This window comes from Podarcis filfolensis (genome assembly GCF_964270895.1).
Source record: "Podarcis filfolensis genome assembly, chromosome: 13".
NCBI lineage: Eukaryota > Metazoa > Chordata > Lepidosauria > Squamata > Lacertidae > Podarcis > Podarcis filfolensis.
The window spans coordinates 15,407,029-15,430,623 of record NC_139615.1 but is presented as its reverse complement, the minus strand read 5'-3'; the positions used below and the strand labels follow the sequence as shown (position 1 = coordinate 15,430,623).

The 23,595-nt window shown below is 45.8% G+C and overlaps 4 protein-coding genes across 13 annotated transcripts in view; 1 reads left to right on the top strand and 3 right to left on the bottom strand.

Moving 5' to 3' along the window:
- LOC310747349 (uncharacterized protein) overlaps positions 1–17,595 on the bottom strand; it is a 32,632-nt gene extending 15,037 nt beyond the window's left edge. Inside the window, exons 1-7 of the mRNA XM_083581715.1 lie at positions 16,762–17,595; positions 16,145–16,261; positions 15,768–15,890; positions 14,794–14,925; positions 12,531–12,653; positions 12,134–12,232; positions 9,766–10,781 (exon numbers count right to left, since the gene is read on the bottom strand). Coding sequence (XP_083437841.1) covers positions 9,766–10,781; positions 12,134–12,232; positions 12,531–12,653; positions 14,794–14,925; positions 15,768–15,890; positions 16,145–16,237 — 1,586 coding nt within the window. The 5' untranslated portion in view covers positions 16,238–16,261; positions 16,762–17,595. The remainder of the gene's footprint in view (positions 1–9,765; positions 10,782–12,133; positions 12,233–12,530; positions 12,654–14,793; positions 14,926–15,767; positions 15,891–16,144; positions 16,262–16,761) is intronic.
- The window catches only part of PRR14 (proline rich 14), a 44,022-nt gene that overhangs the window by 7,609 nt on the left and 12,818 nt on the right, over positions 1–23,595 (top strand). For 2 of the 6 annotated variants that reach the window (XM_083581848.1, XM_083581855.1), the window contains exons 1-2: positions 14,049–14,086; positions 15,809–15,896. The exons of 2 other annotated variants lie outside the window; for them this stretch is intronic. The gene's annotated coding sequence lies outside the window, so the exon portion shown is untranslated. Of the gene's footprint in view, positions 1–9,069; positions 9,134–14,043; positions 14,087–15,808; positions 15,897–23,595 lie in introns of those variants that run through there. 2 more of the 6 variants (XM_083581858.1, XM_083581857.1) reach the window with 2 other exon arrangements.
- Positions 665–5,958, bottom strand: LOC310747474 (uncharacterized protein). Of its 4 annotated transcripts, none has more exons than XM_083581870.1 (4): positions 5,842–5,958; positions 5,201–5,310; positions 4,588–4,794; positions 665–2,963 (listed from the first exon to the last, which is right to left on the bottom strand). In XM_083581870.1, the coding sequence occupies exon 4, from the start codon at positions 2,950–2,952 to the stop codon at positions 1,309–1,311; it is 1,644 nt and encodes a 547-aa protein (XP_083437996.1). In that variant the 5' UTR covers positions 2,953–2,963; positions 4,588–4,794; positions 5,201–5,310; positions 5,842–5,958; the 3' UTR covers positions 665–1,308. The 4 variants fall into 4 exon arrangements, with proteins under 4 accessions (XP_083437996.1, XP_083437999.1, XP_083437998.1 ...); XM_083581873.1 differs by having other exon boundaries at positions 4,600–4,794; XM_083581872.1 differs by having other exon boundaries at positions 4,604–4,794.
- Positions 18,942–23,523, bottom strand: ZNF768 (zinc finger protein 768). 2 transcript variants are annotated; one of them, XM_083581875.1, is made up of 2 exons: positions 21,901–23,523; positions 18,942–20,969 (listed from the first exon to the last, which is right to left on the bottom strand). In XM_083581875.1, the coding sequence occupies exons 1-2, from the start codon at positions 22,025–22,027 to the stop codon at positions 20,035–20,037; spliced, it is 1,062 nt and encodes a 353-aa protein (XP_083438001.1). In that variant the 5' UTR covers positions 22,028–23,523; the 3' UTR covers positions 18,942–20,034. The 2 variants fall into 2 exon arrangements, with proteins under 2 accessions (XP_083438001.1, XP_083438000.1); XM_083581874.1 differs by having other exon boundaries at positions 18,942–20,972; positions 21,901–23,522.

The window sequence follows — 23,595 nt, the reverse complement described above, 5'->3', positions numbered from 1 at the left end:
CCACTATGAAGAAATGTTTCCTGTATCTTTTCCCTGTGGCAACAAAAAACAAAGCAAAAGCCAACTTTCTGCTGTGGGACTACAACTGATAGCTTATGTCAGGCATGTCCAACTGCGATCTACTCACAGTATAAAAAAACCTGGCAGTGATCTACCCATTGTCATTGGAGGGAGGAGGCGCGTGCGTGAGGTGGGTAGATTGCCCAGAGTTGTTGAGCTTTTTCTGTGGAGGATTGCCCAGAGTTGTTGAGCCCAGAGTTGTTGAGCTTTTCTGCCGTAGGATTGCCCAGAGTTCTTCAGCATTTATTTGTTAACTTTCGGTAAACTTTATTTAATCCTATAATCGATAAGGGTCCTGTCAGAAAACAGGCAATGTGAACACTGCCCAAGCCATTTCCAAGGTGACATGGCACTATTCCTCTATGAACTAGCACAATGCATGGAGGGGGTGTTCGTAACCTGGCCCAACGGTAGGGATAGAGAACCTGTGGCCTTCCAGATGTTGTTGGATCAACTCTCATCAGCCCCAGGCAGCACAGCCAATGATCTGGGAGAGTAGTCCAACAACATTAGAGACACCGCAGGTTCCTAATCCTGCCCTAGGGCAAAGATTGAGGCATAGTGTATTAACATTGCTACTGGAAAATATTGACTGCAGCACCACTGTTGTCATCATGCCTTTAATACATTGTGAATGCAGAGAGACATTTTAGCACAATCACCTCCTGGGAATACTCATTCCCCTCCATGCCATCTACCCCTCATATTAATTGGTTACATGGCCACTACAAGTGCTGCCTGCAATTCTAGTTTTATACCTTCCAAATTGCATGTGCAACTTTGGAGCACCCAAACACTTTTTTTCTTTTTAAAGTGCGTTTTCAAGACCACAAACTCCCCAAGCTGACCCACAGAATATGATCAGCCAATAATTTCTTTGAGTTAAGGCTCTGCTCTGGAACCTCTTCTGAATCTGCTCCCTGCCAAGAGGACACTGCATGAACCCAGGTAATGAAGAATGCTGTTCAGGATATACTGAATTCATTTTCCTCACCACTGAGTATTCATAACCAAGCTATACAATTCTGGTATTAGACTGCAGGATTTGAGGGTTGATAAACATGGTTCAAGGCAGGTTTCAGTTCCAATAGCACTCTTTTCAGAGGTCTATCCTTACAGTGCTCCAAGTTTAGATTTATCTTTCTCCCTCCAAGACAGAACCCCTTGTCACATGTGGGAGTTTCTGGGACAGCCCTGGCACATTTGTTTGAAAAAACCACAAAGCCTGACATCGTGCCCACAATTCTTTCAGTCATCTGGTTCCTCTTTGATGTGCAGAGAAACTGTTGATAGTTCTCTCCTTTCTACCTGGGCCTCATCTGACTCTTCCTTTTTCACCCATGAGAGTGACCCCGTTTCTGCAAATGGTATGTCATTCTCCCACTGAAGCTCTGACTCTTCTTTTACCTCAGCATCCCATGTCCCTGGAGGGAGCACCACTACCTCATCAGCTTCTTCCTCCATGTCATTCTCTGTATTCTCCTCTTCTTGGGGTTGGACAAAAGGCTCTTTGTAAACCCTGATGTCCATTGGCTCACTGCATGTGCCAGAAAGCAAGGCTTCCTTGGTGTGAGTCCTCAGGTGCTTGGCAAGAGCAGCCCGTTGGCTGTAGTTTTTGTTGCACTGTAGACAGGCATAAGGCTTCTCGTGAGTGTGAATCCTCTGGTGCTGGACCAGCGTGGAGCTCTGCTTGAACCCTTTGCCACATTCATCACAGCGAAAGGGGCGTTCCCCTGTATGGGTGAGGTGGTGTCGCTTGAGAGCTGACATACCACTAAAACTTTTCCCACACTCTTGGCAGCTGTACGGGGACTCACCAGTGTGAGTCCGGAGATGCTGAGTCAGCGCTGAACTCTGACTAAAGCCTTTCCCACACTCCTGGCATCTGTATGGCCTCTCGCCTGTGTGAAGTCTCCGATGAGTTGTGAGCACTGATTTCTGGCTAAAACTGCGCCCACAATCTGGGCATGGGTAGGGTGTCTCTCCAGTGTGTATCCGCCGGTGCTGTGTCAAGGCAGAGCTGGCAATGAAGCTTTTTGGACAATCGGGGCACTGGTAGGGCTTTTCTCCTGTGTGTGACCTCTGATGCTGGAGAAGGGAATAGCGCTTGGTGAAAGATTTACCACAGGCTGCACACAGGTTGGGTGGGCCCTCTTCAGAGTGAGTGCGGACATGTTCGTTGTAGAGAGCCCGTCGCATGAACCGCTCGCCACACTCCTCACAGGCAAAAGGACGCTCACCAGTGTGAATGCGACGGTGTTCAGCTAACGTGGTGTTCCGGCAGAAGTTCTTGCCGCAATCGTCGCAGCGGTGAAGGTTCCCACTACCTAAACGTCCTGCAGAGGCAGTTCCATTTTTTCCACCACTACCATCAACCTGGTGTGAAAGAAGATGCTCTACAAGCAAGGAGATCTCTCCAAAACGCTTCCAGCACTCAGTACATTTGTATGGCTTCTCACCTGTATGGGTGTTCAGGTGCCAGACCAGGTGAGCTTTGGTGCTGTAGGTGGTCCCGCAGTATTCACATCGGAATGGTCTTATGCCATCATGAACTCGTTGGTGGCGGGCCAAGTTGCTCTTCAGCCGGAAGTTCTTGCCACACTCCTGACATCTGTAAGGCTTCTCTCCTGTGTGGATACTCTGGTGACTGGCCAATGCGGACTGGACAGAGAAGCAACGGCCACAATCTGAGCACTCGTATGGCTTCTCCCCTGTGTGGGTCTGCTGGTGGGCAAACAGTTCACAGGTCTTGACAAAGCTCTTTCCACAAACACCGCAGATTACCCTGCCTACTCGCCGATGCTTTGCTACTGGGGTTGCTAAACTTCTCTGAGATTTTATTCCTGATACTACATCTTCCCTTTTGCTTGCAGGTTTTTCAGCTGTATCCATCTTTCTGTTTCCTAGTAGAAAGAAGAAATTCACATTGATTCATCTACCATCAATCCCCAACGACCATCAATCCTCACATTCTGCTTCCACAAGTCTTTTAACCACCTTAGTTCCATCTATTCTGCATCATTTGCTGCCAGTTAGTCTTTAGATATATTTTTTACCAAGTCCTCATCTTCTTCCTTCCTCTCTGTTCTTTCTGCATTGGCCTTGGGTCCTGAATGTGGGCACTACTGCAGCTTAGGCCAGTGCATATGTAAAGAGCCTTTCTCAACCACAGTGAATTTATTTTCTCACCTCATTGTGGTTTCCAACCTAGAAAGTGTATGATGAGCTAGATAAGCCTCTCCATGACAGCTATTATGAAAGTTGCTGCAGGCCAGTAAGACAAGACTCCTGAACTGGCCCACTTCTGAATAAATATGGCTCTTCCACAGGGTCTCATTCTCAGCACAATATGCTTGAGTTGTATTTATGGACTAAGCCACAGGCAAACTCCGGCCCTCCAGATGTTTGGGACTACAATTCCCATCATCCCTAGCTAACAGGACCAGAGGTCAGGGATGATGGGAACTGTAGTCCCAAACATTTGGAGGGCCAGAGTTTGCCTATGCCTGGACTAACTCATCATTCCCACGTCTTTTTATCCTGCCACCACCTCTTGCCCAGATTATTCCATCTTCCTAGCCACTCATCCTTGATACTGTATTCACTGCTGGCAGCTGTGCTTAGGATGTGGTTTGGGAGATAAAAGTACAGAAGACCCTCAAGAGTGCTGGAAGCAGCACAGGTTTCTAGTTTCCTGTTCCTGACTCTAGTGTTAAAACTAGCATCTTGAACTTGGGGATGCTCCTTTTAATAATAGTTACTGTGCAGTGTCTTAACTGTTGAGATGGTGATTATTAATAATAATTAATACAGTGCTTCTTTAACTTTTTTTCTCAGGGCCACACTTTTAAAACAAATATTTGCTCATGCCAATTTTTTTTTTATTGCTTAGAAATACATTGGAAAACAAAAGGAAACAACTCCTGTCAGTGCTTGATTTATAGCATAGAACACGACGACTTTATAATATGATCATGGGGCATCCAAAACGTTTTTTTATAATGCAGCTACATAAGAACATGAATCATTCTCAAAATACAATTATAAATGAGCCTCTTACATATGTACCTTAAATTTGTATACAAACCCAGTGAGAAGCGTGAGCTCACTTTTGCCAGGTAATTTCATTTCTCTTAGGTCTAGTCTGAGATAAATGAACTCTCATCTCATCAACACAAAGAAGCCTTTCCCTTTTCTGAACTTTCATATTTGCCAGAGTTGAAAATCCCTGTAGTATGCCATGGAGAAGTTCAGAAGAATAGTCATGCTCTTGAAGAGAGGCATGGATAATGTTTCTGGTTGTACATCCCCCTCAAAATATTTTGATACTAATACTATACTATACTATACTAAACTGAAATGTTTAAATATTTCTTTGATTGTCCTTGAATCTTCTTGCTACACTTCCATCCTCTCCTACCACACCAGTGTGGAGTGCTACATCCTCTGAGAACCAACAAATTAATAATATATTTTTTAAAGGGAGACAGTCAAGACCTGAGCCTACTGTATTGACAGTGATCTTACCATATCAGTTACCTACTTCTGATGTTTTAATCACTGTGTGCTACCCCTCCCACCAGACCTCACTTTCTCCATTTTACCAAGTGATCTTGGAGCTGTTCTGTAGTTCCTTGAAGCTAGAAGGCTATTCCTTGCCTCAGAGCCTGTTTTGTTATGTTCCTTCCCTCAATCCATCTCAGGAGTTACAAGAGGTTTGCGGATAGAAATGCCCTGTTCAAAGGAAAGAAAAATTAAGAGTAAGAGTTTATTGGGACTCAAGATGACTTATTCTTAACAACTATTTCCTCATGGATAAACTAAAAGCAGTTCTCAGGGTATTTTTAGGTTCCACGTCATTAGCTCGTAATTACTGTAACATTTTCAAGCTTGCTTCCAGAATTGTGAAAGCTAGAAATTACTTTATCCTCCTTCGTTTGCAAAAAAATTAATAAATGAAGACCAGCTGAAAACATCATCTTCCCAACAAAACCCTGCAAAAGCGTTATGTTGGCTACTATTCCCCCCCCTCAATTACTATAGGCCATACCGCCCAATCAGAAGGCAGTCCTGCTTAGGCTAAAGAATACAGGCATCAGATACCTGGAGGATGTACTTAACAGAAGAAAAGAACCCTTACCTGGAGAAAAGGAGTCTATTAATTCTCTTCTCGGTGTCTCTGTAACTACATTCCTAAACTGTAACATGGTGTGCTTTTCCTTGGCTGAAAGGGACAGGTGCTAGCAGACTCTAAAACAACAAATAAAGACCTTGTGGCTGGGAGACATGTCTAACGTGAAAGATTCTCATGACCCTCCCCAGTCTTCTGCCACAACACGAGAAAACAACTCTACTACTAGTCCAGTACTTCCCATTTAGCTCATGCTACTAGCCTACAGCCTCAGAAAGGGCTTTCATCCTTTTTCATATCCTACACTTCCAGCAACTAAGATGGACAGCTTACCTGGGTCAGGCTATGGCAAAGGCAAGTTATACCAGCAGCCTTCTTCCTTCACTACATACAGCAAAGCAATATCCCTTTGTGAGGCCACATTTCTCCCAGGAGAAGCGGCAATCACCACCATCATCTAGGAAACTACCCAACCTGCAGCTATTCCAGCTTGCAAACTTCTAACGTTTTATTTCTAGCAGACAAAATCTCATATCCAATAATCCCAATATCCCAGCTTTGCTGATGCCCCAAAACTCACAGACTTGAAAAGTAAAAATGTTACAAATAATAAATAGAATAACCCCAGCTCTGGACTTCCCATCACTCACCAGGCTATGCATGTTGACAGCTCTTGCACTTTGTGATCCCATAGCTAAGCTTTGTTGTCGGCTTGGGGCAAACAGGGAGGGGGGATGCTGCACAGGAAGGTACACTTAGCACCACCTTCCCCCTTACTGCTACTTCCATGTCTCTTCTAGCATGTAAAAATCTCGCTGGTATTAACCCCTAAGATTGCCCAAATTTCTATCTTTACAATGTATGTACAATACATTGATCAGCTAATAAAATATATTATACTAAATACATTATGTATTTTGTTTTTATGTGAGAATTCAGCGATTTTTCTTTCATATTTTTGATTTAAGCAATGAAATACCTAATCCTGATTCTGCTAAATTTGCTTCTAAATTTTCTGTATCTCACTCTCCATTCCAAGCGTAGGAAAATATACCAAAATGGGGAAGTTTCTCCTGGCATTTCTCTTTTTCAGCCTCCTTCTAAGGTGGTGGAAAAAAATGTTGACTTCTTAAATTTGGTCCATCAGGCTGTTATTGAAGCCAAAGGATGAAGGGTCAGTTTTTAAATGTTAGGATCCTTAACATACAGTTTATAACCCTGCAATAATTATCAGTGCAATCCAATATTTGTGGACACAGAAATAAGCCTCTGATAATTGAATATGGGATTTTAGCCCCAAGCCTTTACATTTTAATTTTTTTATTTAGATTTTTATCCTTTCCTTCCTCTAAGCAGCTCTTTCCCTCCATTTAACATCACAAAAACCTTGTGAGGTAGGTTATGCCATGAGACAGTGACACACCAAAAATCACCCAGTGACATTTTATGATCAATAACAATTTGAACTTGGTAGAGGTTGGACCCTGAACATAGATTCTGTGACGCTTTTGTGTTTTTGTTCAAACTAAACTGCAGTTTTGTGGTGGTGTTTTTAATTCATTGCACTGCATGCTTTAACACACAATGTTTCCCAGCAGCCACCGAAAGCAGAAAGGCCTCCTCCCAAGAATTGCCTAGATTTTCCATTCTAAAGGGTTAAATTCACAGAAATAGGCTGGGCACCTTTGTTGGCATTGTCGTAATAAAGCTAGAAGTGAGTAAAGGCACAATTAGGATGAGAGAGCTTATTTGTACGTGGCATTGCACTTGAAGAGTTGGAAAAGGCTGTTCAAAACACAGTTGCCAGGGTACCCCTTGTGTTGCAGGGTTTATATTTAATTTGTGTTGAAAAAAGTATCACTGATTCATGGTCTATTTCTGAGTCTAGTCAAAAGCATTGGTACTTACCTTTAAAGCCCTACATGGCTCAGTAGACAGATACCTGTTAGACTATCTTCACCTGGATCAGTCCACAAATAGACTGAGGCTGTCCTCTGAGCTTCTCTACTGGCCCCCCCCCCCGTTCCAACATAAAATATATCATGCCCAGGGAGAGTGCCTGTTTGGTGGTGGCACAGGCATTGAAACCCCTTCATCTGGAAAGCTCACCTAGCACCTATGTTGTTTATCAGTTCAGCACCAGGCAAATAAATACCTTTTTCTTGTCCCAGGTTTATTTTTTTTAAAAAAAATCCCCAAACAAACAACAATCCAAGTATTTTAAGCCATGGTGAAATTTCTTACCCATTCTTCCCCTCTTGATTATTTTTTATGCGTCATCAATTACTGGTTTTTCAGATCTGGCTGAAATATTTTTTCCCAAGCCATCCCAAGAACATTATTTACTGAAGAGTACAGGTTAGAAATGTAACCAACCCCCCCACACAACAAATAAATAAATAAGTTGTGTTCCTAAGTCACTCCATCACAATGCCTTTGTCTGCCATGTGCGTCAGCAATAATCTTAGGGGGGAAATAAAAGAAGTATGTTTTTCCACTCTTCATATTGCAGAACTGAAAGACTCTTAGGGTGCTGACATTTCCTTTAAAGCATGAAAACCAATCCATTTCTAGCCCTCATGGCAGCAAAGAGAAATTTGGAAGACATGGGATCAGTGCCTGGTGGGATCAGAAACTAGATTTGGGCTTGATCAGAACTTTCACTGGTCATAGGCTAGCACTTCAGTACTAATAGATGCTTACATGTAGCTTGTCGGTTTGGGGGAAGCAGAATAAATAATTTTACAAAGCTCTATGCGATTTGGAAAAGGCTATAGTTCAGTGGTTGAGCACATGCTTGGCATGCAGAAGATCCCAGATTCAATCCAACATCTTCAGGTAGGGCTGGCAGACCTCAATCTGAAACTATGGGAAACCGCTACCAATATCATCAATACTGAGCAAGCTATGAGACAATTTCCTACGTTGCTTAGGCTCTAGCCCTACACTCACTTGGGAGAAAACACCATTGAACTGAATGGGGCTTGCTTCTAAGATTGATAAAAGATTACACTTCCATTTAACATGATTTATTTCAGGTTAGTGTGTGTTTTTTTGGGTGAAAAGTTTTTCTTTTAGCACAGAACATATACAGCCCAGACCCTAAGTCCCTAGACCATGGAAGATGGTAATATATTTCTCACTGTTAAGAGATTGATTAAGGTAGTAGTGTGTGTGTTTTCCTGGGATACTGCTCTCTCCTACAAAGCTGAATATTAGCCTGAAGATTGTCCATGCACTATTAATGGCCAAGCAGAAATTTCATATGCCCAAATGAAGTTCACTGTGAACACTTGCTTTGTCAGTCTGAGGCTGCTTGAAGTATGTGGCTTGCCTTGCTCTGTAAGCTTCTATGTTTCAAGACACAGGTGTGTAAAAAGTGTCCTCATAACCTTTCCTAGTAATCAGGAGTGACCAGGTCTATTTAGGGACCAAATTTTGGTTTAGATGTTCTACAAATACTAGTAAGAGTCTATGAAGTCTAATGATCTTAAACATATATATATATATGACATATACGTTTTTCCACATACATACCCTCTGCCTTAGAAAAACAAAAAACAGAAGGCCGTCTTCTATGCATCCATTCCCACAATGGATACATTCCTTCAAGTGTCTCTTTTCCTGCCAGAAGGGGGAGCTAGTGACACAAATCCAAAGCTTTTGTGTCTACTGTACTGCTACTTGCACCAGTGTTAATGATTTCCTTTCTTCAATCAGAGCCTTGACTGCTGACCTGATATTATTTTCCTTAACTTTATTACATAGGGATAAGAAAATCTATTCAAGCTCTTGGTGCATCCTGGAATTGATTCTTTTGAATAGTAGCATTTTAAAAGAGAAGACAACAAGTGATTTTCTATTTTCCTTTTTCCAAGGCAGAGGTGAGGAGAGAACAAAAGTACTGGGTGAGAAAGCTAGAGGGAATACAGAATATGGAGGGTAAGTCTAATGAGGTCACATCCTGCTTGTGGGCTTCCCATAGGCAAGTGCGAACAGGATGCTGGACTTGATAAGTCACAGGCCTGTTCCAGCAAGCCTTGTATGTTCTTAGTATCTTCCTAATGCCATCCTGTGGCACTATAGCAGGAATGGGTAACTTTTGACCCTCCAGTTGTTAAGACTCCAGTTCCCACCAGCTCCAATCAACACAGCCGGTGGTCAGGGATGATGGGAGCTGTTCAGTGACATCTGGAGGGCCAAAGGTTACCCATCCCTGCACTAGAAACCCATTCTGTCCTAGAAATCAAGATTGCCACCACAAACAAACACGCGTGCACATGCACATACTCTGCAATATTATTTACTCCTTTCCTTCACAGCAAGAGCAGGAACAGATCTTTGGAGGTGAACATAGTATTCTATGGAAGCAGATCCAATCTTAGTTCAATACAAGCATTTCCCCAAACCCATTTAAAAAATGGAGATCAAAATACACCTCTCCATTCTGGTCCATTATTGATTTAGTCACAGATAAATCTCTCTCCTGTACTCGGGCTTTGCTTTCTGATCCAGCCAGAGATCCTGGAGGGCTACGGAAGATTTGCTGTTCAGCTACACCACTGTCCGGCTACGTCCAACAGCTGGTGCCACACTCAGTACAAGTATAGGGTCCCTCACCCAGCACGGAGTCTTCTTGAAGGCCGGACTCCAGGCGGAAACCTTTACCACACTGGCTGCAGATGAGAAGCCGGCTGCCCTCTTCCCCATCGGTATCATTGTTGCCATTGGAGATGTTGCTATTGGCACACAGGGCATTGTGACCGGACCCATGAGGGCTGCCACCGTCAGTGCTGCTGGCGTTTTCATAGAGGAGGCTGACGTGATGGGCACTAATGCTGGCGTCATTGCCAGCTGTATCGACGCTGCCAAGGATGTCATATGCCAGGCTAGCACCGCGGGCATTGGCATGAGTGCGGCGGTGGCGAATGATGTGGGAGCTAAGCCGAAAGCTCTTCCCGCACTCGGTGCAAACATATGGTTTCTCTCCTGTGTGCACCCGCCAGTGGTCCACTAGGTTGGAGTGGTGGGTGAACCTCTTGCCACACTCAGCACAGCCGTAAGGCTTCTCACCTGTGTGGGTGCGCCGGTGGTTGGCCAGAGTGGAGCTGCCAGAAAAGCGTTTGCCACATTCCTGGCACTGGTATGGCTTCTCCCCTGTGTGGGTCCTCTGGTGGCGAGTAAGGCAGGAGCTCCCGGTAAAGCGTTTGCCACACACATTGCACTGATAAGGCGTGACTCCTGTGTGGCTGCGGCGGTGCAGGTTGTAGTTGGAGCTCTGGGAGAAGGCCTTGCCACACAGCTCACACCGATAGGGCCGCTCTCCTGTGTGAAAACGGCGGTGCTGGAGGAGGTTTGAGCTGGCCGTGAAGGCCTTGCCACAGTCTCCGCAGACGTAAGGGCGCTCCCCAGTGTGTGTCCGCTGGTGCTTGGTGAGGGCTGAGCTCTGGTTGAAGCTGCGGCCACAGTCATTGCAGCGGTAAGGCTTCTCACCCGTGTGGATGATCTGATGCTTGGCCAAGTTTGAGCGACGGCTAAAACTCTTGCCACAAACGCTACAGGTATTGGGGTGTGAGGAGGAGGAGGGCACCTACAGGAATGGAGGAAATGATTAGGACAGCTTAGCCTGCTGTAAAAAAAGGCACTCTGGGAACAGATATGAGGCGTGCTAGCCTGGAAACTGCCACATAAACAAGTCATTCTTTTTTTAAAGAAGGAGTCCATCTTTGTACTGTATCATAGTTTTAGAAATCATCTTTTGATAAGAGCAGGAACTAAAGTGTATTAAGAGTTGGTCAAAACCAGAGGTCAAAGTTAATATATGCTTGGCAAGCCTCTCTTTTGGCTTAACAGGCTGCCGATGATATAACCTGACCTACTTGTAAAGGGAGTGTATATTGTGTGCAAGTGAAGTGGGGATGGCAGGAGATTAGACAAGGCTAAAGAGGGTCCCTTGGGAAAGATGGAGGGCACAAGGAGAAGGGGACGACAGAGGATGAGATGGTTGGACAGTGTTCTCGAAGCTACCAGCATGAGTGTGACCAAACTGCGGGAGGCAGTGGAAGACAGGAGCGCCTGGCGTGCTCTGGTCCATGGGGTCATGAAGAGTCAGACACGACTAAACAACAACAACAAAGAGGGTCCCTACTAGTGGTGGCCCCAATGCTACAGCAGCGTGATAAGAAAAGAGGCATGTGGCCAAATTTTCCCTTGCTGGTTCTCTGGCCATATTGTTAAGGCTTCATCTTGACGCCAAGCCTTTTTTGTGAATCTTGGATTCAGCATGTAGACATTTTTTTCTTTACTATTCCTTCATTGCACTCTTGAGTTTCAGTGACTTACAAGGTCCTAACATTAGTAAGATGTTGTCCTGTACGATGCCAGAAGAATTGCCAAATACCACTTCTTTCATCATTGTCCCCCCTGCCATACAGCTGCCAAGACTCACCAAAAAAAGGCTAACATCAGGATGCAGCCTTGGCAGTCTGGCCCCATCAGTGCCATATATTTAAAGCAGTATCGTACCACTTTAAACAGGCATGGCTTCTGCCAAAGAATCCTGAAAATTGTTAAGGGTGTCCAGAGTTGTTAGGAGACCCATATTCCCATCATACAGCTACAATTCCTATATTTCCTTGGGAAGAGGGAATGGCTCTGAGATTTATAGCTTTGTGAGGGAACAGGGGTCTCCTAGGAACTCTCAGCACACATAGCAAATTCCAGTTCCCAGGATTCTTTGAGGGAAAACATGACCGTTTAAAGTGGTACAATACTGCTTTAAATGTATAGTGCAGATCAGGTCTCTGACAGGAGAAACCCAACATTCCCAAAGATCATGGAAACAGTACAATAGAACCACCTCACCCCCCACCTCCATCTACCACAAGTCTCTCCTCCAAGCTCTCCTGACATTCCCTCGGCTATGCTACCCCCAGTACTCACCAAAATCCCATCTATCGGGATGGTGACTTTTTGCAGCTCGAATTCTTGAGCCTTCTGCTCCTCCACCTCAGCCTTCATCTCTTCCTCAGATGGCAAGTCCTGCAAGGCAGTAGAACCAAGATGGAGCAAGTTTGGCCAAGACAATGATTTCACTAGCCGTTGCAAACGTAGTGCCCTCCACATGTTTTGGACTACAATTCCAAACCAGCTGTGCTGGCTAGGGATGATGGGAGCTGTAGTCTAAAACATTTGAGGAGCCAGTTTTTCAAAGGCTGAGTTAAGCAATCCTTTTTTTCCCTGAAAGTTGGTCCTTCTTTCCCCTCACCCAAATAAAACATCTCACCTTCCCATCTTCATCTCCACTCACTGGTTTCCCACCTGCGGAAACCCTCCTCACCTCCACTTCAAATTCCAGATTCTCTTCCTCATCTTTTTCCTTCTTCACTCTTCTTCTAATTATCAGTTCTTTCTCACTGCCATCTTCCATTATTAACCTATTCTGGGAGAATGAACACTCTGGCTAGAAAAGGCAAAAACAGCAAAAAGTGAGCATTTTTACACGTATCTTATCCCTCTAGAGTCAAATAGTTCTCAAATGCTGAGACAGGCCTAGATGGCCTTAAGCCCACGTGAACCAGAGGTTACCAGCCTTTTGGAGGCAGTGAGCACATTTGGAATCCTGCAGAAGTACCATTGGTGCCCATCACAAAATGGCTGTTATGGGGTTGTGCAGAAGAGGATGAACAAATGCAAAGAGGTACTGAGCAGGAAGATCAAACAGTCTCATACACTGTGGATTTTGAGGGGATATTTACTGAGACCTTTTGTGGGCACCATAGGAGGTACTGTGGGTACACTGGCAGCTGCTGCACTGGTGACCCCTGCACTAAACCAAGTACATCTCATCAACAGTATAGTGTGACCTATATGATCCTGGACAGCCCTACTGTGTTTTACTGTCCCAGGAGGTCACCAAGGGTCATCACAGACGGCTAACAAGTCAAATGTTGTGCATGCCTAAGGCTAAGGAGGTAAGAAATGGTTGCCAGGGAAGACACCACTTTGTCAATTTCTCCTCACAGGATGGGTTCTCTGCAGCCAACTCAAACAGCCATTTTTAAAGTATCGAAATCACCACCAGTGCTGACTTTTGCCAAAGGAAAGCAACTTATAGAAGAATACTGAAAATGATAACCATATATGTAGCACTCAGCATGCAGAATGTGTGGGTTTTTTGCTTATAGGTAGGGCACTGAGCTTCCTGTGTGGCAGTTTTCTCACACTATCCACTGTACTAGCAAAAAGCAACAATGTGAGTACGTAGCCCATTCCATAGTGTGCCACAACTGCTCTTTGTTCCTTTCCAGCTCTCCAATTCTTAGTTTCTTAATAAGAGAAAAGAGCAAAATAATTCAGATTTTGCCTTTAAAAGTTGAAGAACAATACTCTTGCAGGCAAGATCTTGTTTTTATCTCTAATGGATTCTCTTATTCATTTAGCGGTGGCTCATTCTTCAGAAATTAGCAGACAACACTTTCCATGGGATATAGATATAGATAAAAATCACTGTGATGAAAAGTTGGAACAAAGAGTGCTTGTATCTGGCAAAACTGTTTAACATCCATTTCTGTCATGTTCCAAGTCTTGGATACCCAAATGGTTTCCACCTACCAGGAGTAGAGATGAGTCACATTCACGCCTCTAAAATTCCCTTTTCCAAGTTGTGGACAAAATATAACCAGGCCAATCACTTCAGTGTACATGCTGGTGTGTTATGTTCCAGAGTACATAAGAAAATCTTATCCAGCATGCTATGGCAACTCCTGATTAATGGATTCTCTTCTCTCTGCCAACCCCATTATCTTGTATAGTAGCAAAGATGGCGCTGAACTGAAATTTGTCACCTATCTGTCATGTTTATCATCCTCCTTGGGACAACTATGCAGTTTGTAAGTAAGTTATGCAACCTCCTTTTAAGACTGTTTTCTGCAAGTTATTTATGCCACATTCACACCATACATTTAAAGTGGTACCATGCCACTTTAAATAGCGATGCCTTCCCCCAAAGAATCCTGGGAGCTGTAGTTTGTTAATGGTGCTAACAGTTGTTAGAAAAACACTATTCCCTACAGACCTACAATGCCTGGAGTGCTTTATCAATCTGTAAATCTGTATTCAGTTCTAATATCAACTGAAGGACGGTGGCGGTGGCAAACTTTAAGTAAGGAGACGAATGACATATTTTCTCTATAAAAATCCAAATCAAGCTGCTTTTTAAAAAGGCTGGTTGGAAGGCTGGCAATGCTAATGAAGAATATTATACGTTAGAAAGGGGTGCGGATGTAAACAGGAGCACTTTATACAGTGTATCCTTTTTCTGCTATACAGTGGTACCTTGGGTTATAAACACTTCGGGTTACAGACTCCGCTAACCTGGAAGTAGTACCTTGGGTTAAGAACTTTATCTCAGGATGAGAACAGAAATCGTGTGCTGGCGGCACACCGGCAGTAGGAGGCCCCATTAGCTAAAGTGGTGCTTCAGGTTAAGAACAGTTTCAGGTTAAGAACGGACTTCCGGAATGAATTAAGTTCGTAACTAGAGGTACCATTGCATAGATGTAGCCCTGAGATCTAGTCATTGGTTTGCTTTCATTACTCACCATGTTGTCACCCACTGGGATCTCAAGCATCTTCACCACAATTGGAGGCTCTTCCTCCTCCGCTGTTGCCACCTTTTCTGTTTTGCATGAAGTGGCAAGCCGTGTCCATTTCCTTGGAGAAGGTGGCAGAGGCTGAAAGAAGAGGTAAAGTAGCTGGGAGCAGATTTTACGTTATTTTTATTCATTAGATTTCTATTCCATATTTTTTCCAAGGAACTCAAGGCAGTATAAGCTGTTCTAGCCCTCACCCACATTATCCTCACAATAACCCTGTGAGACAGGCTAGCTTGAGAGAGAATGTGTGTGAGAGAATGAAATATGACTGGTCCAAGGTCACGGATCAGCATCAAGCTTGAATATCTGATCCTGCTCTTCCCACCCCTTAATCCAACACTATATAACCCTACACTATATTGTTTTTCTATTAAGTCAGGCACAATAATACACCAACCAACCCTGTGTAATCTGGACAGGGCAGAACACAAGTAGCCAGCATAGCATAGCGGTCAGAATGCTACACTAGGATCAGGGAAGCCTGGGCTCCAATTCTCACATGGCCATGAAACTTGCTGGATGCTCTTAGGCTGTCACTACCCCTTGGCCTAACAGACCTTACAAGGTTGTTGTGAGGATAAAATGGGGAGGGGGCAAAGGGAACATGTTCATCACCCTGAGCTCCTTGAAGGATGGGATAGAAAGGCAATCAATAAACACTCCCTGCAAACCAAGAAGTCCTGGTCCATCCCATTGGATCTCAGAATCCTGGTTTTTCCAACCTATTCCCTCAAATCTGTGTGTGGCTCAGTCTTTTATGGGGCCTTTTCTGTCCCAGAATTATTTAGTAGGAAGCAAATTACACCCAGGACAGACACACATACCTCTAGTCCTGATTTTCCCTTCCTTCCACCTCACCACCCTCCTTCCGAACCAAAAAATCTCATAGGTCTGTCCCTGGAGATCTTGTATAGCCACACCTTGCTCTCCTGTGCGCTTTCCCTTTCCTTCTTTACTCTAGTCAGCAGCCCTTTCCGCCGTATCTCTGAGGATCCCCGAGATGTTCCCGCATTCTTCATCAATGGCCTGTCTGCATCCAATTTCTGAAGGTACAGAATGGGAAAACAAATACATACACAAACAAACAAATCCATTAGGTGACCAAATTAGGTCCTTACATATTTAAGGCACCAGATCTTCTCATGGTGCTGTTCACCCAGCATGAGATTGCTTTAGCCATATCAGTCTGAGCAGAAACGGACATGATGGTTTGGTCTGTTTTCCACAAAGGAGTCTTTCTTTTAAACCCAGAGGCATCTGGGGAAACATTCAGTGTCAAAGCGCCTCTGTTACTTACCACACCCCCATCTTTGACCTCGGTTGGTGTGCCAGATATAGGGATCCCCTCTGACTTCTCTTCTTTCATGTCCTCCTTGTCCTCATCCATCATTAATTTAAGTGCGGAAGTGAGTGGCTTTTGAGGGAGAAACAAAGGTAAGTGACCAAGGCTCTCCACCCTAAGCATAGTTATTAGAAAATTAAGTCCTCTTTAAACAACTCTTATTTGTAGACCATCAAACCCCCTACAAGTCAGTGCAGCTTTTTTGACTCACAACTATCCTGTGAGGCCAGCCACCTAGCTTAGATTCAGGAGATATTTAGATCTATTTTCCTATTGCCCCCAGCCCCCAATGAACATGGATGAGTCCACTTGGTTTGAATATAGTATGGGAAGATGGATGAGGCCATGGTATGACTCAAGTCTGTCTGGAAATCCTGTCACTAATCCCTGATGCAAAGTGCTGTCTTCATAGAGAACGACTGGCTTATTTATGCACCCTTCACATGCTCAGAAGCACACAGCACTAATGTGTAGGTATCACAACTGCAGAGGGATCCCTGTGCAGGCCATGGCCTCAAATAAGACCCACCCTTCCCCGCAACCCCCAGGAGTCTCGAGCTCTTAAAACTTACCTCTTTTGTCTCTCAGTCTTGGCGTGTGTCTGCTCGCTAATATCACTAGCTCCGTAAGTTTAGCCTAATTACGTCTTAGAAATCCAGGGGGGGGTGTTGTGTTGTGATGCACACCTCTCTCTATTCCAAGCAACAGCTGCTTCTGGCAACCCACGTGGTAGACACCCTTTTTTCTCCGCCACGTCCCTATGGAGAGTTAGGGTAGCTGGCAGCAGGATAAGGGGCTGGGTAAGGAAGGGGAGACGGATTCCCCACCCGGGGCCAGTACCAAGTCCGGGAAGGAAGTTGAGCCAAGGAGTGACTGCTTCCTGCGACCCAGGCTGGCTCCCCTCCCCACTCACCCGGGCCTCTCTGGAGCAGGGGAGGAATGGTGGGGCTGCCGAGGGTGATGATGAAGATGATGATGATGCGGAGGAGGGTGCAGAGGTGGCTAGCAGAGCCGATCAACGGGATCCGGAGGCTCCTCGCCCTTTGGCAAGCGCCTCGAGATGGGCGGCGGAGTCGGCTCCGGCTGCGCTTTTGCGCCTCTTCCCTCCCCGAGAAGAGACCCTGCTGTGTGGGGAGGGGGAGCTCCGAGGGCCGGGGGGGGGACGGGGAGAATGTTAGACGTCGAGAGGAGGGTGGCGGAGGGGCGGTGCGCCTCGCAGATTCGCCAACGTTGCCTTCCCTCGTTCTCGCTCATTGGTGGAGAGGTCTGCAAGACAGGGAGAGTGGCAACTGCAGCAGCGGCGCCTGTTCCTGCCAGACGCGAGTAGGGGGTGGACCCAGGAGTCCTCCTCCCTACCTCCCTCCCACCCTTCTCCAGCCCCGCAAGCGACGAGTATTCGGGTTTTGAAATAGCCTCTGATCCGGAGCTTCTACTAGAGGCCACCCCGGAGGAACGTGTTTCCTCGTGGCAAGTGAGCTCTTGCAGAAACCGCGCCGTGGAATAGGGACGGGGGAGGCCGGGAGAGAATGCTGCTTCCGAGAATGTGCAGAGTAACGATCGCCTCTCGTCCGTTCGAATCCGGAAGGTGCACCGTTAACACGGGAGTAGTGCATGGGAACGTGCCTGGGAGCAAAGGTCGGCCCAAGACATTTCGCTGCCTGAGGGCAAGGACAGCGGGACACTCCACTGCCCGGAGGGAGATCCAGCAGGGTAGTCACAAAGGGGCTTGGGGGGCAAGGTGCATAACACACAGCCCTCTTCAACAACAGAAATTGTGTGTATTTCCCCCAAATAATAATAATAATAATAATAATAATAATAATAGGCTGAAGTAAGAGGTAAAATAGCACCTGCTGGATTTCTACCTGTTGTGCTGCTGTTAAAATGGCACAAAAGCCTGTCGTCAGAAAAGGGGTTGGCGGCAACTACCTTACGCTTTGTGATAGAAGCTGGAACTCTTAGCAGGAGAGGATGCAGGAATGGCTGGACGCATAGAAGATTCTCCCCACCCCCCTGCCCATTTTATCCTTCACCAGCCCTATGAGCTGTTGAAATAGGCTGAGTGATTGACTCAGGGTAACCCAGCCAGCTTCATATGAGGGTGGGGATCTGAACCTATCCCCACCTAGACCAGGGTGGGGAACTTCCATGAGTCTGAGGACTGATGGCATTACTTCATGGGCAACCTTGTAGGGGCGACATATCAATGATGGGCAGGGCCAGAGGCAAAAAGTAGGCACAGCAAGAGGTAAAAGTGGGGAGAGCAACAGATGTGACCCTCATATTTGTAGTGTTAGGAGTTTGGTAGGAGAGGGGGTGGTCTGAATGCTTGGACCTCCTCCTAATGCCTGGACCCAGCATGGAATAGCCAGGCCAGCCTGGTGATGGCCCGCTAAAAATTGTGGGCCTGCCTCCCTCAACTGTCTGTTCCTTGGAAATACAAAAGGCCAGAGTTGAGAGTTGAGGGATATGAGCTAGAAGCTGCAGGCAAAAACTACAGGCTGCAAGGGCAGAGAGAGCGAGAGCCAGGCCTGATTTATGCTGGAATCCAAGGCTGTGGGCTGTGGGAGAAGCAGGACCTCCTTGGGGCTTTAATGCTGTGCACCCCTCCATCATAGGCTCTGGTCGTATATATGTGTAAATAAACCATATGTCATAAAGACACCACAGTCCTCACTGTGCCTCATTCCCGAAGGAAACGCCTGGAACCCCTGTAATTTCACACTGCCCAGAGATTGGGGTGGCATGCACATCCTCAAAGGCACTTTTATTTTCAGGACCATGGGATAAGCAGATTTAGCTTTCGTTAAAAAAAATAAGAAAAAAAATAGCAAGACATATATAGTGAAAGAGGGTACAAATATAACAGAACAAATTCACTGATGGGAAAAGAAAAGAAAATGCTGCAGTGATTGTGTGTTTGGCCAGGAAATGGTATAATGCAAGACAAGTTTTGTCCAAACTAATCAAGCAAATGTTTCTACTACTCTAATCTAAAAACAACCACCATGAAGTGATGAAACCCAAGCTACTTTCTTGCAGTTTTCTGTAGATTGTATGAAATATGATCAGGCTGTACACTCTCAGTATCTTTTAGAATAGAGTTAAGTACCAGCAGTCATTAGTAATGATCACTATATGGGAAAGAAAAAGATCACCTGCTGGTACTATTTCCTTTTCCGTATTCTTTCTTTTATTTAAATTATAATGGTTTTCTAACAAGCAGCTCTCCTGTGCCCACTTACCTGGTGTAACTTACTACTGAATGGAAGAAGTAAGTTCCACCGAGGTGGATTTTGGTAATCTTTGTAATATGGCTACCCCCAAATGATTCTTCTCAATTATGGATATTCTCAATTTTTCTCCCCCTTGGCTTGGCACCCTGTGTGGGACCCACCTGTACCACCCTAAATCTGGCACTCATTCCACTGAACATAGTGGAATTTACATTTGGGGTGCACAGAACAATTAACAAGAATATTATAATTTGTAACAAAATTAATTTATTTCCTCTCAGTGTCAATAATAAGGTTTTTCATAGATACATGTGTTTTCCTCATGATTTCTGCAGCAAATCACCTCATATAAAAATAAGCCCCTATACCACTTGAGTGCTGCAATCATACCCATGTCTACTCATAAGTAAGTCCCATTTAATTCAGTGGGGCTTACCCCCAAGTAAGCGGGCATAAACTTGCAGCCTTGGACTTTCCATTTGGATTCTAACAGTAGCTTCAAATTTGCCTTGGGACATCTGCACCCGCTTGGACTTGCGCTTCAGGCCCTCTCCCCAGCCAAGTGGATTCTAGTGAGTCCCACACCCCAGTAACAAGTTCCATTGCCACTCAGGAAGTGTCAGGAGATTTCTTAGCCTGATGGATTGTCTCGTGCTGGTTGCGGTTAGAGTTCTGACTGAAGCCCTTTCCGCACAGCCGACACTTGTAGGGCCTCTCTCCCGTGTGGATTCGCTGGTGCTCAATGAGGACCGAGCTGCGCGTAAAACTCTTGCCACATTTCACACACGTGTAGGGCTTTTCTCCTGTGTGGGTAATGTGGTGCCGGATGAAATCCGTGCTGCGTGCAAAGCATTTCCCGCACTCAGGGCACCTGTAGGGCTTCTCCATCCTATGGCTTTTCTGATACTTCATCACCATCTTTGAGCTCCATGAGGAACTTCCCCCTGGAGACTGAGATCCAAGTCCAAGCTCAGCTCTTGCACCTTCATCAATTCTTTTCAGGCTTTTAGGCCCACGCCTCTGAACCTCTGTCCTTTGCCAAGTTGATCCCCAGTGTATTGGGTCGCTCCTTTTCTCCTTCCCATGAGTCCTCTCATGCTGCTTACAGTTGGAGCTCTGGCTAAATCCTTGCCCACAGTGGCTGCATTTGTATGGCTTCTCACCTGTATGGATTCTCTGGTGCTCCAGGAGGATTGAACTCCGACTGAAGCTCTTCCCACAGTCCAGGCACAGATAAGGCCTTTCTCCCGTGTGGGTCCTCTGGTGCCTCAAGAGGTCTGTGCTCCTGCGGTAATTTTTCCCGCAGTCGGGGCATTTGTAGGATTTTGTTTTGCCACACAAGGCCCACATAGGGTCCTTCAAGTCCCCTTTACAAAAAGTCGGCTGGTCTTTCGCAGAGCCTCCTTTCTGTAGCGCCTTATTTCCACTCCCGCTGGAGCTACTTGAGGAAATGGGACGTGGCTGTGCACCACCTTCCTGTGGGTTTTCCACTTTGTTCTTGCTCTCTGCAGGGAGAGACAGAATCCAGGCAGAATTTGCTCCATCTGCTGCAGACAGAAAAGAGGCTTGATCACCAAATTAAGCACTTGGTTTTGAAACAGAACCTAATCCACACACATTCAGTGGCCGGATGGGGGGGGCAGGTGTCAACCCGGGCAGAATTTTGCACCCACTCTCCACCATGGTTCTGCTTGTGCACAGACTCTTCTCTGACTCTTAGGTAGTGTGAGGCAGAATAAGGCAGGAATGGAGAAGCTTTTGGCCCGCCAGATGCTACTGGACCACAACATCCACTATTCTTGACCATTGGCCATGTTGGCTGGGCTGATCGGAGTCCAATAACATTTGGCGGGACACAGGTTTCCCCATCCCTGGGTTAAGCGCTGCAAGATGAGGAATCCCTCTGAAAAACATCTTGGGAAGAAAAAATGCACAGGAAGACAGTGTGATATCTACCACAAGAACCAAGAAGCTCCTGGGTTAAGAAATATGTAGGCTGCATCCATATGAAGAGAAAAACAGTGTTAAGGGTTTTCGTGGGGTTTGCAGTACGTAGTCTCCTAACCATGCCTACCCAAGAATTCAGGCCTATGGAATGCAGTGGTGCTTACTTTCGGGTAAATGGGGTTATGCTTGCAGTGTTACTCAGGAAACCTACTGCTGCAGTTTCATCTATCCCTTGCACGCACACAAATAAACATGAGTCCATCTCCCACTTTCTAACACTTTCTTTTTCCAGTGTATCTGAAGAAGTGTGCATGCACACGAAAGCTCATACCAAGAACTAACTTAGTTGGTCTTTAAGGTGCTACTGGAAGAAAAAATTTTGTTTTGTTTTTTCTAACACATAGGCAGACATTTCAAGATCCAGACTTTAGACCTGGCTAAAAATGCTATTCTAGGGCAGATCCCTGGGTCAGGTTTAGCCCCGGTTTCCGAGCAAACCCTCCGTCCGTACCCCCCCCACATGCTCACCTGGTGTTAGCACCAGGGCACTTCCAGCAGGGACGGGCAGGAGGAGGTACACGGAGCCGTCAGCAGGGCCTCCGAGCCACCGAGGGGGGCTGCGGGCAGGAACAGCCGAGGGAGCCCCTGCCGCCATAGCAGGGGCAGCAAGCGGGCCGAGGGCGGCGCAAGGCGCGCGAGGGCCAGCCTGGACGAGCGCCACGCTTGTCGCGCACTTTCCCACTCAGCCGACGCAGCGCGAGGCGCGGTGAGGAAGAGGGCTGGCTCTGCGCGGCATCCTGGGAGGCGTAGTTTCCCCAAGCGAGTGACATTTAAAAGAAAAGGTCTGGGTAGAAATAAAACCCATTGATCCTGAGAGCAGAGGACGGGCGAATCCTAGAGATGAAGGAGGGCGCAGGCAGCTATCATTTAGAACCGGTAAAGCGGTATAGCCAACGCGGTGCGCGCCAGATGCTGATAGACTCCAACTCCCATCAGCTTCAGCCATCATAGCCAATGGCAAGGGATGATGGGAATTGCAGTCCAACAACGTCTGGGAAGGGGTCACATGGGGGAAATGAATGGTACCTTCATTCGGGCAAGGCTTCGACCAAGAAATGGGCAAGTGTAGGGCAGAGATTTGCTAAGGGATATCATTATTCTTATTTAGTTATGAAATTTGTATACCGCCCTTCATCCTTTAATCTCAGGGTGGTTCAAAACATAAAAATGGAAGATGAAGCACAAAATGTTTTACAAAAACGACAAGAAGACCACAAACTAATAACTCCCCTCCTCCCCCCCACAAACACATTTAAAAGGGTATAGGATATTAATCAGTGCAAGGCCTGGTTGCCTTCGCCTGGCACCTAAAGGTGTATATAATGAAGGTGCCAATCGAACCTCCTTGGGGAGAGCACACCACAAACACAGAGCAACTGTAGACAGGGCCCATTCTCATATTACCACCTCCTGGAGGAGGCACACGCAGAAGGGCCTTGGAGGATGATTGCAGGGTGCTGCTGGGTGGTTCATATGGGGAGAGCCAGTCCTTGAGGTATTGTGGTCAGGAGCCATTTAAGGCTTTATAGGTCAAAACCAGTACTTTGAATGGGGCCTGGAAACTGCTTCTGTTGGAAACCTGGCTGAAACCCAGGTTGAAATGGATCTAGAAAATCAGTTTCCTCCCCCTGAGTTTACTAACCCAAGCTAAGCTGGCAATCCCTACCATGTCTACTCAGAAATAGGTCTAGGTGAATTCCATGTGGTAAATGGGGGTAAGAAGTGCACCTTTACTCATCACTACTACTTTCAGAGAGAGATGAGGGGGAATATGCATAGATCATGGTCGGTCTGATTCCTTGGCTAAGATCATTCTGTCTTGGAGGCCTCCTTTGACGCAGAAGCCTGCTTCTGAGCAGACATGCCTAGGAGTGTGGAGGGAATGAACCGGCAAGATGGTGAGCACTTCATACCTCAATATTTTTTTAAAAATATGAACACAAATGTTTTTCCTCCAGGCGGATATTCCTCTTCTCCTAGGCCTTTGGCTAATTAAACAATATATAGCCCTTTAAACTGTGTGTGTTGGAGGCAGTATTATTTTGTTTGTTACTATGTTATGTATTTTTGTGTTTTTATGTTGTAAACCACCATGTGATCCTCGGATGAAGGGTGGTATAGAAATTTAATAAATAATAAATAATAATCATGACATATTAAACT

Coding starts and splice junctions, on each gene's coding strand:
- ZNF768 (XM_083581874.1), bottom strand. CDS start 22,027: ATGGCGGCAGGGGCTCCCTCGGCTGTTCCTGCCCGCAGCCCCCCTCGG. Junction 20,973..21,900: donor TGCCCTGGTGCTAACACCAG/GTGAGCATGTGG, acceptor TTCTGTCTGCAG/CAGATGGAGCAAATTCTGCC.
- LOC310747474 (XM_083581870.1), bottom strand. CDS start 2,952: ATGGATACAGCTGAAAAACCTGCAAGCAAAAGGGAAGATGTAGTATCA.